This window comes from Aethalodelphis obliquidens, unplaced genomic scaffold, assembly GCF_003676395.1.
Source record: "Aethalodelphis obliquidens isolate GAN/ISIS:26980383/991018 unplaced genomic scaffold, ASM367639v1 scaffold14, whole genome shotgun sequence".
NCBI classification, from domain to species: domain Eukaryota; kingdom Metazoa; phylum Chordata; class Mammalia; order Artiodactyla; family Delphinidae; genus Aethalodelphis; species Aethalodelphis obliquidens.
The window spans coordinates 33,199,794-33,212,826 of record NW_020837958.1 but is presented as its reverse complement, the minus strand read 5'-3'; the positions used below and the strand labels follow the sequence as shown (position 1 = coordinate 33,212,826).

Here is a 13,033-nt window from a genome sequence, read left to right as displayed (position 1 = left end):
ATTTGGCAGGTGATGAGGCCCAGGAAAGGCAGGGGGTGGGAGTCCCCACATGTGAGTGCATTGGCAGCTCTTGGGCCAAGGAGGCTCATCTCTCATTTTGAGAGCTACTCAGGGCCTCTGCATAAACCTTGAACTTGTCTCCCAGTTGTCATGGGCTAAGAGCCCATTACCAGTGCTAGGATCTGAGGCCCTGGGTTCTAATTTGTAACAGCCAGAGGCAGGGACAGGGAATTGCTTTGTGACTCATAAAGTCACATAGGCAGAACCACAAATAAGGGACTCCAGTTGGCAAAGACCAAATTGTTTCAAGGCTATTCTTAGAAACTAAAGCATCACGTCTTGTTTCTTCCCGGAAAATGCAGAAACCTTTCATATTTCTGAGTAGTTGGTTTTATTTATATTTCATATCAAACTCCAAAAAGGCAACAGCTGGGTGGTGATTGGCAAGGAAGGCTAACGAGAGCTATTACCCAGGATCCTCTGATTTAACTAAACCTTGATCTTCTTCTTTTAAGGAAAGAGAGGGGTATCCAGCAAAATACTGCACTCCAGTTTCTGGAAGCTGGGACTCAGACTCAGGGGAACCCTTCTAAATCAGCCTTTCTAGTTCACTCACAGAACTACCTTGTACCATGGATGTTTTCAGTTCATTACCCAAATTTCCTCGTATGAGGTTCCCCACTTTTCTTATGAGGAACTTAAAACTTGGAAGCGGAGTTGTCCAAGGCTACACAGTTAGGAAGTGGATTTGACACCAGATCTTCTGTATAGAAAGCCCATGGCCTCTAATTGTAAAGTATATATAATTGCTTGACCTGGGAAGCTAGTACCAGCGGTCATAATTATGTTCCTTCTTCTCTTCCTTTTGGTCTGATGACGTTTGAGCCATCTGACAAATAGTCATGAGTGCTGGTCATCATGGAGTCACTAGGTGCTAAATACATTACCCACGTGATTGAATTCATTCCTTACCCCCCTGTGACTCGAGTATTGGTATCCCCACTGATCAGATGAGAAGACAGGCTGAGACAGACTAGATAAAATGCCGAGGGTCACACGGCTAGCGAGTGCGTGAGACCAGACTCACACCCAGGTTTGCCACACTCCGAATATCTGGATGCTTTTCTGGGAGGAGACCTACTCCGCATGGGTGTCAGAGTTATTTCTCAGGTCTCTGACTTCAATTGCAAAGCGGTTTTAAAGGTTGAGACTAAACCCTTTAGACGGCAGGGAGGCAGGGCCGAGCCTGGCACGGGCTGCGCGGGCACAGTCCCAGGCAGGGCTTATCTTCTTCTGTCCAGCCATCTCCCTCCACCTTCCCGTATCTCACTCCAGATAAGAGCTAGTTCCTGGAGCTCTCACACCCACCCAGGGCCCTCAGCACCACTTTGTCTCTTTCCCTTGGGGCCCTAAAATTAAGTTGTTCATTTTTCTTTTGTGGGAGGAGGGGAGGCGGCTGGGGGGGTTGGGAGGAGTCAGGTTCTTCCAGTTTATAAATTATTCTCTGGGAGTCGGGTCTGGCTTGATAACTCAAAACAGTTCACCATTTTAGACAAGGCGGAGTTGGCGACTTGGAGAATTGATTTACAAAACTCTTTTTTCAAACTAGTGCCTCCCCAGCTTCAAATCTGCCCCAGGTGATGGCTTCAGCATACATCACATCACGCTGGTGCTCCTAGGGCCAGGCTCTGCCATCACTCAGGAATCTCTCACTCCACAGCAACTCTGCAAACTCTCATACAAAAGAAGCAGCTGAGGCTCAGAGCTTACATGGCTTAGGTGAAGCCAGGTGGGCAGTGAGGGGCCAAGCTGAGCTTTGGACCCAGGTTTCAAGAGGCCCAAAGCCTGTGGTTTTTCTCTGCACCACCTGCCCATCGTCAGAAAGGACTGGAGGATTCCAGTGGAACTCAGGTAGCTTTGCAGTTGTCAATCAGCTACTGCAGCCCTTGTTCAATCCCGGACATAGAAGTGGTTCCAAAGATAGATAAAGACAGAGGATGTTCATATGCTCTGAAAAGCGAACGAGCCTTGTTCTCTGTTTATGCTCTCTGGGTGGTGAGTCTTGCATATGGGGAAAGTTGAGACTTTCCCCATGTGCAAGAGGCAAAGTTTATGTGAGTGACGCCAACGTGAGCGCTGCAGACATTAAAGGAGCCGACTGATCATGTCTTTTGGTGCCAGCTTTCCAAGTTGGTTGAATTTGTTGAGTTGAGGGGACTAGAGTACGGAGTCCCGTCTGCAGAGTGGAGCTTGGCTGGGCCTGGAGCAGGGAATGTACTGTTCTCCCTTCGGCCGAGCCTGGTGCCAGGCCCGTTGGAAGCTCTTGGGGGAAGAGAGATGGGAGGGACGGGTCCTACACTGTATCCCGTGCCACTGCACCCATCAGTATCTGGCTGCCTGGAGAGCTTGTCGGCCCCCAGCAGGCGGCCCCTCACAGGTGGTGTCCAGCCAGGCCACATAACATGCATGTGTGTGTTTTTCTTTCTCCTGCTGTCCCAGCTTTCTCCTGCTTCCCAGCTTCTCCTCATTGTGCTGGGCAGCCCCTCAGCTGCCTCCTTCTCCAGTCCACCCCGGCCATCTTCCCAAAGACTCGTCTCACCCCGCTGCTCTGTCTCCTGAGCCCCACGGCCCTCTGGAAAAGCCAGGCCCCCCCTACGGTCTGCCCCAGACACCCCATCACACCTGGTCACCAGTCCTGAACTCCCGACACCTTGAACTTACTGTCATTCTGCAGCTGTGCTGGCTCTTTCCAGACTCATGCCTTCATATGGTCCATTCCCCAGTCTTCTAGTGAAAACCACCTTGTTCCTAAAATTGTATCGTTTTGGCATTTCCCTCTTGTGCCTCCGCTGGACTCCTCCAGGCTCTGTTTAACATCTTCTTTGGGCTTCCGTGTGCTGTGTTCATTTTTTACAAGTGCTGGCCTGGTTGTCTTGTAATCAACTATTTACGGGCCTGCCTTCCTCACTAGGCTCCGTCTTTGTATCCCCAACATCTAGGGTGATGCGTGGCCCTTGCTAAGGCACCAGTAGTTATTGCTGAATGAATGAGTAAAAGATTAAGGAAGAAGATAAACACCATTCTCTGCTTTCAGTTTTATAAAGCCAGCCCGCAATCTAAATGCACCCACTGTGGCATTTCGGTCTGGAGAGTGGGAAGCTGCCCAGCCCGAGGGCTTTGTCTCTGTTTGCTGACCTCCCCCTGCCAGGCCTCTGTCGGGGGGAGCTTGATATGCGTTTACAGACCCCCTCAAGCCCTCCTGGCAGCTGGGCCAGCCCCAGCTCCTTCACACTTATCTTCTTGCACTAGCTTTAGATTCTGGAAAAATAGCTGGTGCTTTGGAAAATCAGCTCTAATTTATTTTTGTTCCTTTGAAACTTAAATGACTTTCCTAAGAAAATGCCTGAGGTTAGAGTGGTGCAGAGAAGAAAGGACGATGGCCAAAACCCAGGCAAGCTATTTTTGTGATGTGAATGAACCTCCATCGCGGTTTTTCCTTCCTTCAGATTAAGCACTTGTTCCAAATAGCTCCCAGCTTGGGCTTACAAAGCACAGGCTCCTTTTGTGCATCAGGAGGAGACCCACGTTTCTCTCTCTCTTTCTGTATGTCTGACTGAGGTGGATGCTGTGCTTCTAGCAGATACTAGGAATGGAGAGGAATTTTGAGAAGTTGCCATTTGCCGTCTGTAGAAGGGAAAGACCCGCCTTCTGGTAACTAACGAAGGAAGACTTAAAAGTGTGGTGTCTAAGGATAGGTGGGATGGTGGTCATGAAATCTAGAGAGGCATGTGCTTTGCTTTTTGGGGGCTGTGCACTCATGTCATGTGATTGGGTTACGTTAACATTAGTCAGCCAATTTATGGCACCAGGAATTATAGGTTTCCAACAGTGCTAAATCTGGTGTGCCCTTCTGGGTTTTGTTTGTTTTCCTTTTGCTAGTTAGTACTTCCAGAACCACTGCTCATAGCAAGATTGACCAGGTAATATTGACGTCAGCCAGGATAGATCTTTGGCAATGTGTAGTTCTTTTCAGCCAGCCAGGGGAGTGGAGTGTTGGGGAGAGAGATTGCCAGCAAGACAGCATTGCCAGGTTAGAAGGCATGATTATACCGGTCCTATGCATTATGTATGTTTAGTATTAAGTGTTATGTTTAGTATGTTAGTGTCTTAAAGGAATTGTCTTTTTACCTCTCCGCACCTTCTCCCCACTCTACCCTCATCCAGGAAGCTCACCTCTGCCTCTGCCTACCTTTGCAGGTGTGACGTTTCTCCAGGTACTTCATGGTGTTCTCCTCCATCCTCTCCACACCACTGCTCTCGTGGCTCCTGAAACATGGGGGAAAACGAGGACGAGAAGCAGGCCCAGGCCGGGCAGGTTTTCGAGAACTTTGTCCAGGCTTCCACGTGCAAAGGCACCCTCCAGGCCTTCAACATCCTCACACGGCACCTGGATCTAGACCCTCTGGACCACAGAAACTTTTATTCCAAGCTCAAGTCCAAGGTGACCACCTGGAAGGCCAAGGCCCTGTGGTACAAACTGGACAAGCGTGGGTCCCACAAAGAGTACAAGCGAGGGAAGTCTTGTATGAACACCAAGGTAAGGGAAACTCCAGCGTGAATGCTTCTCACCCTGTGGGCCATGTGGGTTGGCTTGTTGGGAGGTTAGGAAACTGTTGCCATTTTGCCATTGTAAGGTTCTTAGTGGGTGTGGATGTGTTTTATTGTTTGGCTCAGCTGAAGGTTGCCTTTGTCTGTATATGAACAGCTTATCCTGGTCGGGGGCTTCTGTCTTATCATGGTGGCCTCAGCAGCTCTTCTTGTGTCCTTCCCAAGGCGGAGAAGATGAAGGCATGCTTGATGTTATCCTGTTTCTACTATTACTACTACCACTACTTCTTCTAGTAGCTACTGTTTACCAGGTAGCTTCTTTGGGCCAGGTGCATTCTGTACGTGGTCTTGTTGAACAGCACAGTAGTCCTTTGGATAGTTTAAGAGATATGAAATCTGAGAAGACAGTTACCTTGCCCAAAGTTACGTAATAAGAAGGCAACCTCGATCCCTCTGATTCTAGGGCTTAGGCCCTAAATTCCCTAGAGAGGCATAATTAGAGTTGTGTCGCCCTGGGAGCAAACATTTTAGAAAGCTCCCTGACTTTAGTTGGGTAAGAAATAGATCTTTGGGGCTTCCCTGGTGGCGCAGTCGTTGAGCGTCCGCCTGCCGATGCGGGGGACGCGGCTTCGTGCCCCGGTCCAGGAAGATCCCACATGCCGCGGAGCGGCTGGGCCCGTGAGCCATGGCCACTGAGCCTGCGCATCCGGAGCCTGTGCTCCGCAACGGGAGAGGCCACAACAGTGAGAGGGCCGCGTACCGTGCAAAAAAAAAAAAAAAAAGAAATAGGTCTTTGGTCTTTACTGTCTTTTCTTCCCTCTCTCTCTCTTCCTCTTCACATCTCTGCATTCTCCACCTCCCCATCCTCTTCCTCTGCTCAGGATCCCACTCACAGCTAACCCTCCACAAGCTGGTCACTTTCCCCACTGAGTGGCCGTAGGTGACATCAGTGAACGTGGGGCTGCCCAGCGCATCACATCTCTGATAGCTCTGCACCACCCATCCCCAAATGGGCAGCCAGAAGTCAAGACTTCCCTGGGGGCTGTCAGCCCTGGGCACTGTTCCAGGCTGCATGTTTAGGTTAAAAGCAACGAGCGAGCTGTATTTAGACCTCACAGGAGGTAGCTCAGCCAGAGCCCTTGGAATTCTAGTCAGTGCCAATCCTAGACAAGAAGATTGAACTCTCCATAGAGATCAGGACTGTTGTGTTTTTGTTTTGGTGATTTGGAGCCGTTGAGTCCACCGTGGGATACGCCGCTTTCCCTTGCCCCGGGGGAGACAGCTGCCAGGCTCCTCTGAGCCTGGGACGCACAGACCGTTTGGAGCACAGGCAAGCATTCCATCAGGCTGAAGCAGCCCAGTCGCCTTAGCCCAGAGCATATTAGCCATCCAGGAAGGGCCTGCCTGTAACCTGCCAAGCTTCGACCTTACACAGAGGAGAGGGAAGCGTTAAAGAATAAAGGGGGGTGGGAGGTGGGGCCAGTATCCTAAGTGCCACCCCTGCCCAGTACCTCCTTTCCTAGTTGTTGTAACTTCACGGTTCATGGTTCACTGGGCAGCTCTTCAGAGTTCCAGGAGGGGGAAGCTTTTAACTTTCAAAGCTTCACCCTTTTCTGTAATTGTATATGGTGGTTTTCTTTTAAAATGACCCATAGAAGTCAGGCGGCTGGGGTGCAACATGTTTTCTCAAGGAATATTTTCAGAGCTCTCATTGTATCAGAAAATGCATTGCCCCATACACCCAACAGTTTCTAGCTGCTGAGGGACTCTCTTGGTGATCTGAAGACAGACCTTCGGAGGGAGTCGGCCAGCGGAGGGATGGAATGGAGAGTTGACCACCATGAAGATGTCCTTTCAAAAATCACTAGCCGGTTGCCTGGTCTGTCTGGCCAGCCCCTATTTTATAAGCTATGATGGCTTGAAGTGGAAGAGTCCTTACATCCTGTGGATGGCAGGTCATCGTTGATGCCTAAGATATAAAGGAAAAGGATTGTTTTTAGTTAGTGATGCTGGGTAAGAGTGGTTCTTGCCCAGGAATTTATACGCCTTTCTCAGGAGGAGGAACAAAGACATTTGAAATGTGGTAACCCATCCCATAAAAACTACTTGGATCCTAAAGTGTAGAAGATACATTTGAAAATGCACTCTACGGATGGTTATGACTGTGCTAGGCTACTTTATCCTCATGTTTCAGAAACTCAAACTAACCTAAGCAAAACAGGGAAATGAGGGAAGTGATTAACTCGTATAAACAGGAAGGTCCAGACACTCACAGTCTTTCCCATCCTCTCTCCTTCCATCTCTCTTAGATGTTTTGCTCTGTTTTGGCTTCATTCTTCCCTCCTGCAAACAGATTTTCTTCATGATGCTAGCCTCTCGTTCATATCTTTGTAGCTCTGTGACCCAAAAGACCAGAATCTTTCTCTTCCTGCTCGGTATGGAAAAAAATCTCAGGGAAGAATTTCCGCTGGCTCACCCCTGGGCCAGTTATTGTGGCCAAGGCCAGAGGAGCTGCCCGCTGTCTCTGGCAGCCCTTTAAACATCACGTGATTGACATGAGGGAGGAACAGGTCCCCAGGGATGTGGAGGTGGGAGATAGACAAGCAGCAGGTGTCCTCTACCTGACAGGTGACTGCTTGTTTGCTTTCTGGTTATGGAACAGGCCTCGCCACGTTGGAGTCACGTGGCTGTGTAGTGCTCACTCTAAGAGCCTGGCGCTCCTGGTTGTGAGTCAAGCAAAGCAGAACGCGGTCCTCCCTCTTTTCCGACATGAACAGACACTGTCTTGCTCACACACCTCACTTAGGTTTATCCTTTGGTGTACTAGTTTACGTCGTCAAGCATTAGCCAAACGAGAAGTGCTGGGCATTACTGTGCACGTGGTTCATCATTAACGCTAAGCCGTGTAGCAAAGGCGTGTCAGGTACCAGGCCTATAGCCAAGCTCCTGCTTCGCCACAGGTAGAATGGGAATGAATGAAATGCAGCCAGAACTCCCACCTTCGCCCTGATGTGGATGCCTCTCGGCACCATCTGGAGTGGATCTAGGCCTCAGCTATTCACAAACATTAATCAGCCCCTTCCAGGCGCTATGAGCCCTGTCTGCTCCCTCGTGCCAGCAGGACCGTGTGTGTGTGTGTGTGTGTGTGTGTGTGTGTGTGTGTTAGTGGTGATAGCAGCAGGAGATTGGTGACCGGGATCTATTTGGAGAAGATGACCTCTGGTACAGGTGCCAGGGGACAGGGAGGAGGACCTACAAGGTCCCTAGAGCAGTGGTCTAGGTGCCAGCTGCATAATCTAACTTGAGATCAGTGTTCATTATTGATTATTATGTATGAGGGTTTTGCCAGGCACTTAATAATTCTTTCCCTGGGTGTGATCTGTTTGCATAAGAAAGGAGTGAACCAACGAGCAAGCCAAAGAAACTCTTTCAGGACTGATATTGGCTCTGAATTAGGGTAGTACCCGGATCAAATGCCACATCCAATTGTGTAATGTTCCTGGGGAAAACAGCCCTGAAGAAAATGCAATACATAATTTGGCCTGGGAATTACCATCATCACAAAGTCATGGAGACTGCTCGTTTATTTTATATGTACCTTTAATGCTAGGAGAAACTTGAAAGAATGTTGTGTACAATCTCTGCATTTGACAGATGGTTACAACCAGGGGGCCCAGGAACCTGAAGCTATTTGGTTGAAGCTAGCGGGAAGCATTGCCAAGATTCGGATTCTGTTTATTGGTTTCCTCATACAGTGTTTCATTCATTCATTCATTAGGTATTTCAAATACCCTAATACCTTAGTAGGTATTTGACAGAGGAAATGGTTTGAAAGATTAATAAGAAGTGGTTCTCACTTGAGCTTTCTATAGAGAGGACAGAAGTGTCATCATTTCTGTATTTATTCAGTTAATCATTTATGGGGTGAATGATTATTGAGCAGCTACTATGTGCCAGGCACTTGTCTAGGCACAAGACAGCCACTTAATAGCTCTGCGGCCTTAGGCAAGTTACCGAAATCCCTGATCCTCAGTAGACATCTCTGTAAAATGAGGATAATAATGGTACTTTCTTCATGGAGTTACTGTGAGGATTAAATAAGGTAATCTTTGTAAAGTGTTTAGAATGCTGCCTAGTACATAATAAGTGATCAGTAAATGTTTAGCCATTATTATCATTAATATCCTAAGTGCTATGAGAGAGTTGTATATACTGTTCTGCAGGAGTACAGAAGAGCGACTGGGGTAGTCTGGGAATGCTTCCTGCAAGAGGAGGTATGATTTGGGGCTTGACAGACGAGTAGGAGTTTGCCTTGCTTTACTGAAGGAACAGCTAGAGGGAACATAAGGCAGAGAAACATATTATGGTAAGAGTACGTTACTCATGGAATGGGAATGAAGGTACCTGTGGAGAGAGGGAAGCAGGGAGAGTGTGAGAACCAGAGAGAACAGAATGGATGAATGGCAGGAGACCAGAAAGGCCTCCTGGGGCCAGACTGTGAAGAGAGGATCCCTCGGTCAAACAGAGGACCTGGAGGGTCATTGAGGATGAGCCCCCGATTCTCAATCCAGGGTTCTTTCTCCCACCGTCCAGGGGGCGGCTCAGTAATCACAGGTAACCAGTTCAGACCAGAAGGCATTTGTACATCATTGCCATAAAAACCTGCTTGCAGGAAATGACTCATGGGCTCCTGTCACCAGCAGCTATGGGACCAGCCTATATAATGAAAACTCTTGCGTTATCCTGTGAGAAGGAAATGTCTGTGTTTTGTGAACATCCAGCAGGGTCACGCCACACCTTTTGCACTTGAACATGACCTTTGCCTGCCTTTGTGTCTGCACTGGCTCCCCAGTGGTGGGTAACCCAGGCCCTGGTAATGCTTGCAGCCCAACTCATTACGTCTTTCCCGAGCTTCATGAGCAGAGCACAGCAGGAGCAAGGAGGGAGGGAGGGAGGGAGGGAGGGAGGGAGGGGTGAAGCTGGGAAGGAAGGCCGCTATCTCGCAGCCTAGATAAACCTATCTGACATTCCCCACCTCTGAAATCACCCACCAGGGCCCTCAAAGCCAGGCTGTGCTACACTGGCTGGGAAATGTCTAGCACCACTTTGCCTAATACGGACAGTTGCAGGCACAACCGACAGAATAGAGGATGGTCCTTGTGGTGTGACCTTCTGTACTAGTTGAACAAAAAGCTGCCATAGGACTTCCCTGGTGGCGCAGTGGTTAAGAATCCACCTGCCGGTGGAGGGGACATGGGTTCGAACCCTGATCCGGGAAGATCCCACATACCACGGAGCAACTAAGCCCATGCGCCACAACTTCTGAGCCTGCACTCTAGAGCCCATGAGCCACAACTACTGAAGCCCGCGTGCCGCAACTACTGAAGCCCACGTGCCGCAACTACTGAAGCCCACGTGCCTAGAGCCCGTGCTCCACAACAAGAGAAGCCACCTCAATGAGAGGCCCGTGCACCGCAAGGAAGAGTAGCCCCTGCTCGCTGCAACTAGAGAAAGCCCACGCACAGCAACAAAGACCCAATGTAGCCAAAAATAAATAAATAAATAAATAAATAAATAAAAGCTGCCATAAACTCTGGATCTGTCCGCTTACCTGACAGTGGACTTGGGCGCTGTTACACTAGGCACATCTGCAAGCCTACATTACCAACTGGGTTGTGTGAATCACTACACTTGTCACCACAGCTCCACACAAAGTGTATGGGGTTTGCGTGAGTGTGTGCATTGAACGTGCCATGTGAGCTTGAGGAAATCCATTCCCAACAATATTAAACCGAGATGAAAAAATTCTTTTTTGGCTGTCTTCATAGGACGTGGTTAATCCGGGTTCACTGTGGTTCATTTTACAAGTACATTTATAAATAAAGACTTCTTTGTCTTTTTAAGAACAAACTAATTTGTTTTCTTTAATTAAAAAAGAAATGCATGCTCATGATAAAAAACAATAATTCAAGTAGGAGAAGAAAATATACTGTGAAAGGAAGTGCCTTTGCCCAGGCCACCAAGTTTCCTCCCTAGAGGCATCCACTGTGCCATTTCCCGTGCGCCCTTCCTGAAAGTCTTTACACGTGTGTGCATGCGTGTGTGTGCATGTGTGCATGCAAGCATATGAATGTGTGCATCCCCCTTTCTCTTATTTAATGGGAAAAATTTTTACATATTTGTTGTACACCTTTTTTTCACTCAAAAATATATCTTGGAGATTGTTTTATATCAGTACATGGGGAATCTAACCCTTTTATTATCTTCATGGCTTTTTAAGGCTTGATATTTTATGGTTCCATCACAATTTATTTAACTGCTTAGATTGTTTCCAGTCTATTGCTGTCTTAAACAGTACTGCAGTACGCTTCCTCATACACACTTTGTATGCACATGAAAACATGTCTACGGGATACATTGTGAAAATTTCGAAGTCCAAGGGTGTGTGTGTTGCATTGACAATGTTATAGGCATTGTCAAGTTCTCGTTCGTGGAGGTTCTTGCAGTAGACACTCCCAAAAGTAGTGCAGGAGAGTGATAAGAAGAGCCCTGGGATGTTGCCTTCTTGGATTTCCTTAGCTTGGCCAAGTGGGCATTGGGATGGACACCCTCCGAGTCCTGGAGTCTGGGCTGGGTGGCCTTGAATGGGGCCACTGAGTAAAGAGCAGTTTGGTAGCAATATGGTAGGGACCGCTGCTGCCCCTGTAATAATCACAATCACAACTATGTCATTAGTGTTACTGCCCAACGTTTGCATAGTGCTTTATAGTTTCACATACATGGTTTCATTAAGAAGTTTGCTTTCTCTGTAAAAGGTGAATGGTCTTTAAAAGAAGAGCAAATACAAGTGTATGCTTTCCTCTTCAAAACGTCATCTAATAGTGGGAGCTTTTAGAGCCCTGGCCCATGGAGGATCTGTACTCTTTGTGCTGAACAGGGGTACCTTCCTGACCTAGCTAACTTGTTCTCTTTATGATTCAATTTAAACTAGTATCACCTCCTCCAGGGAGCCTACCCTGACAGCCTTTCTACATCCCCCTTCTCTTATTTCACCCCCAGTTGGGTTTGGTGCCCCCATGGGCTCCCAGACTCTGGTCCTACCACTACCTTGCTGATCGTTATCCCTCATTTACTGCTTTTTTGGCCACTTTCCCACTCATCGTGAACTCCCTGAGGACAGGGACCATGTCTGGCTCACCTTTGGGTCTGAAGCACCCAGCACAGGGCTTGACACAGGGAGGGTGCTCAGGGACTAAATGAACTGTGTAGCTCAAGAGGCTTCTTTCTGGAGCAATACAAATAGCATACTATTAACATATGTCATTCTTTCTGGAGCTGTACTGGGTGAGCCCTGGTATTTCCAAGCCCTGATAGTGGGTTTACAGAAGCCGGGACCAGCCAGCCCCTTATTTCCTTATTCAAACATCTGTGCAGATTTGCATCTGACCATTGCTTGTGGGCATCCTCTCCCTGTGGTGTGGGATGAGGACCACAGCCTTGTCTGTGCCTTGACTAACATCGAGCTGTTCATGGAGCTTTCAAGGGGGACAGGGAAACTGGGCCTGTAGGCCTGTGAGGCTGAAGGGCTGGGCCTCCTTTTTCTTGGCGAAAAAAGAAAAACCTCTCACAGTTCCTGGCCCACCCAGGGTTGCAGAAGGCCTTAGGGAATCTCTGGACAGGATTATGCAAATTGATGTGTACCACTGGGCAGGGCAAGAGGAAACCATGAAGCAGTATCATGCTCTGCTTCCCAGACTGGAAGGTCTCTTGGCTTCCCTCCTCCTGCTCATTGGAGGCTCTTGCTGGGCTTTGCTTTTTTTTCATAATAAAAAATATCTTGGAGATCAGTATATTCCATGGCAGAGGATTTTTCCACTTAGTGTGAATATATCTATCTCCTATCAACCAGGTGGGGTACCAGGCTGAGTTCGGCCTTCCTGCCACAGGGACGCTCCTGGGCAATTCACTGGGCCCAGCACTTAGTTTGTTCTCCCCTCTGAATCAGAAAGGATTGCACTCAGCTGCAGGTAACTGAAAACTCAACTTCAGAGACTTAAACAAATAGGGGCTTATTTTTTAAACAGATGTCAGGAGAAAGGTGGTGACTGGAAATTCAATGGCTATGTTCTCTGTGATTCTCTGGGCCAGTGCTGTCCAATAGAAATATAAGGTGAGCTACATATGTAAGTAAAAATTTTCTAGTACCCACAGTTTAAAAAGTACAAAGAAATGGTGAAATTGATTTTAATAATATTTTTCATTTAACATAATATATCCACAATATTATTATTTCAGCATGTAGTCAATATATAAAATTATTACTGAGCTATTTTACAGTCTTCTTTTTTTGGTATTGTCTCTGAAATTCTATGTGGTTAACAGCTCAGCTCAATTCAGATTAGCCACATTTGAAATCCTCAGTAGC

The 13,033-nt window shown here is 47.9% G+C and overlaps 1 protein-coding gene across 11 annotated transcripts in view; it reads left to right on the top strand.

The window, feature by feature from the left end:
- Positions 1-13,033, top strand: part of MICAL2 (microtubule associated monooxygenase, calponin and LIM domain containing 2) — a 219,427-nt gene that overhangs the window by 46,012 nt on the left and 160,382 nt on the right. For 10 of the 11 annotated variants that reach the window (XM_027115371.1, XM_027115361.1, XM_027115362.1 and 7 more), the window contains exon 3: positions 4,258-4,597. In XM_027115371.1, coding sequence (XP_026971172.1) covers positions 4,334-4,597 — 264 coding nt within the window. In that variant the 5' untranslated portion in view covers positions 4,258-4,333. Of the gene's footprint in view, positions 1-4,224; positions 4,598-13,033 lie in introns of all 11 variants that reach the window. The other variant, XM_027115359.1, reaches the window with a different exon arrangement.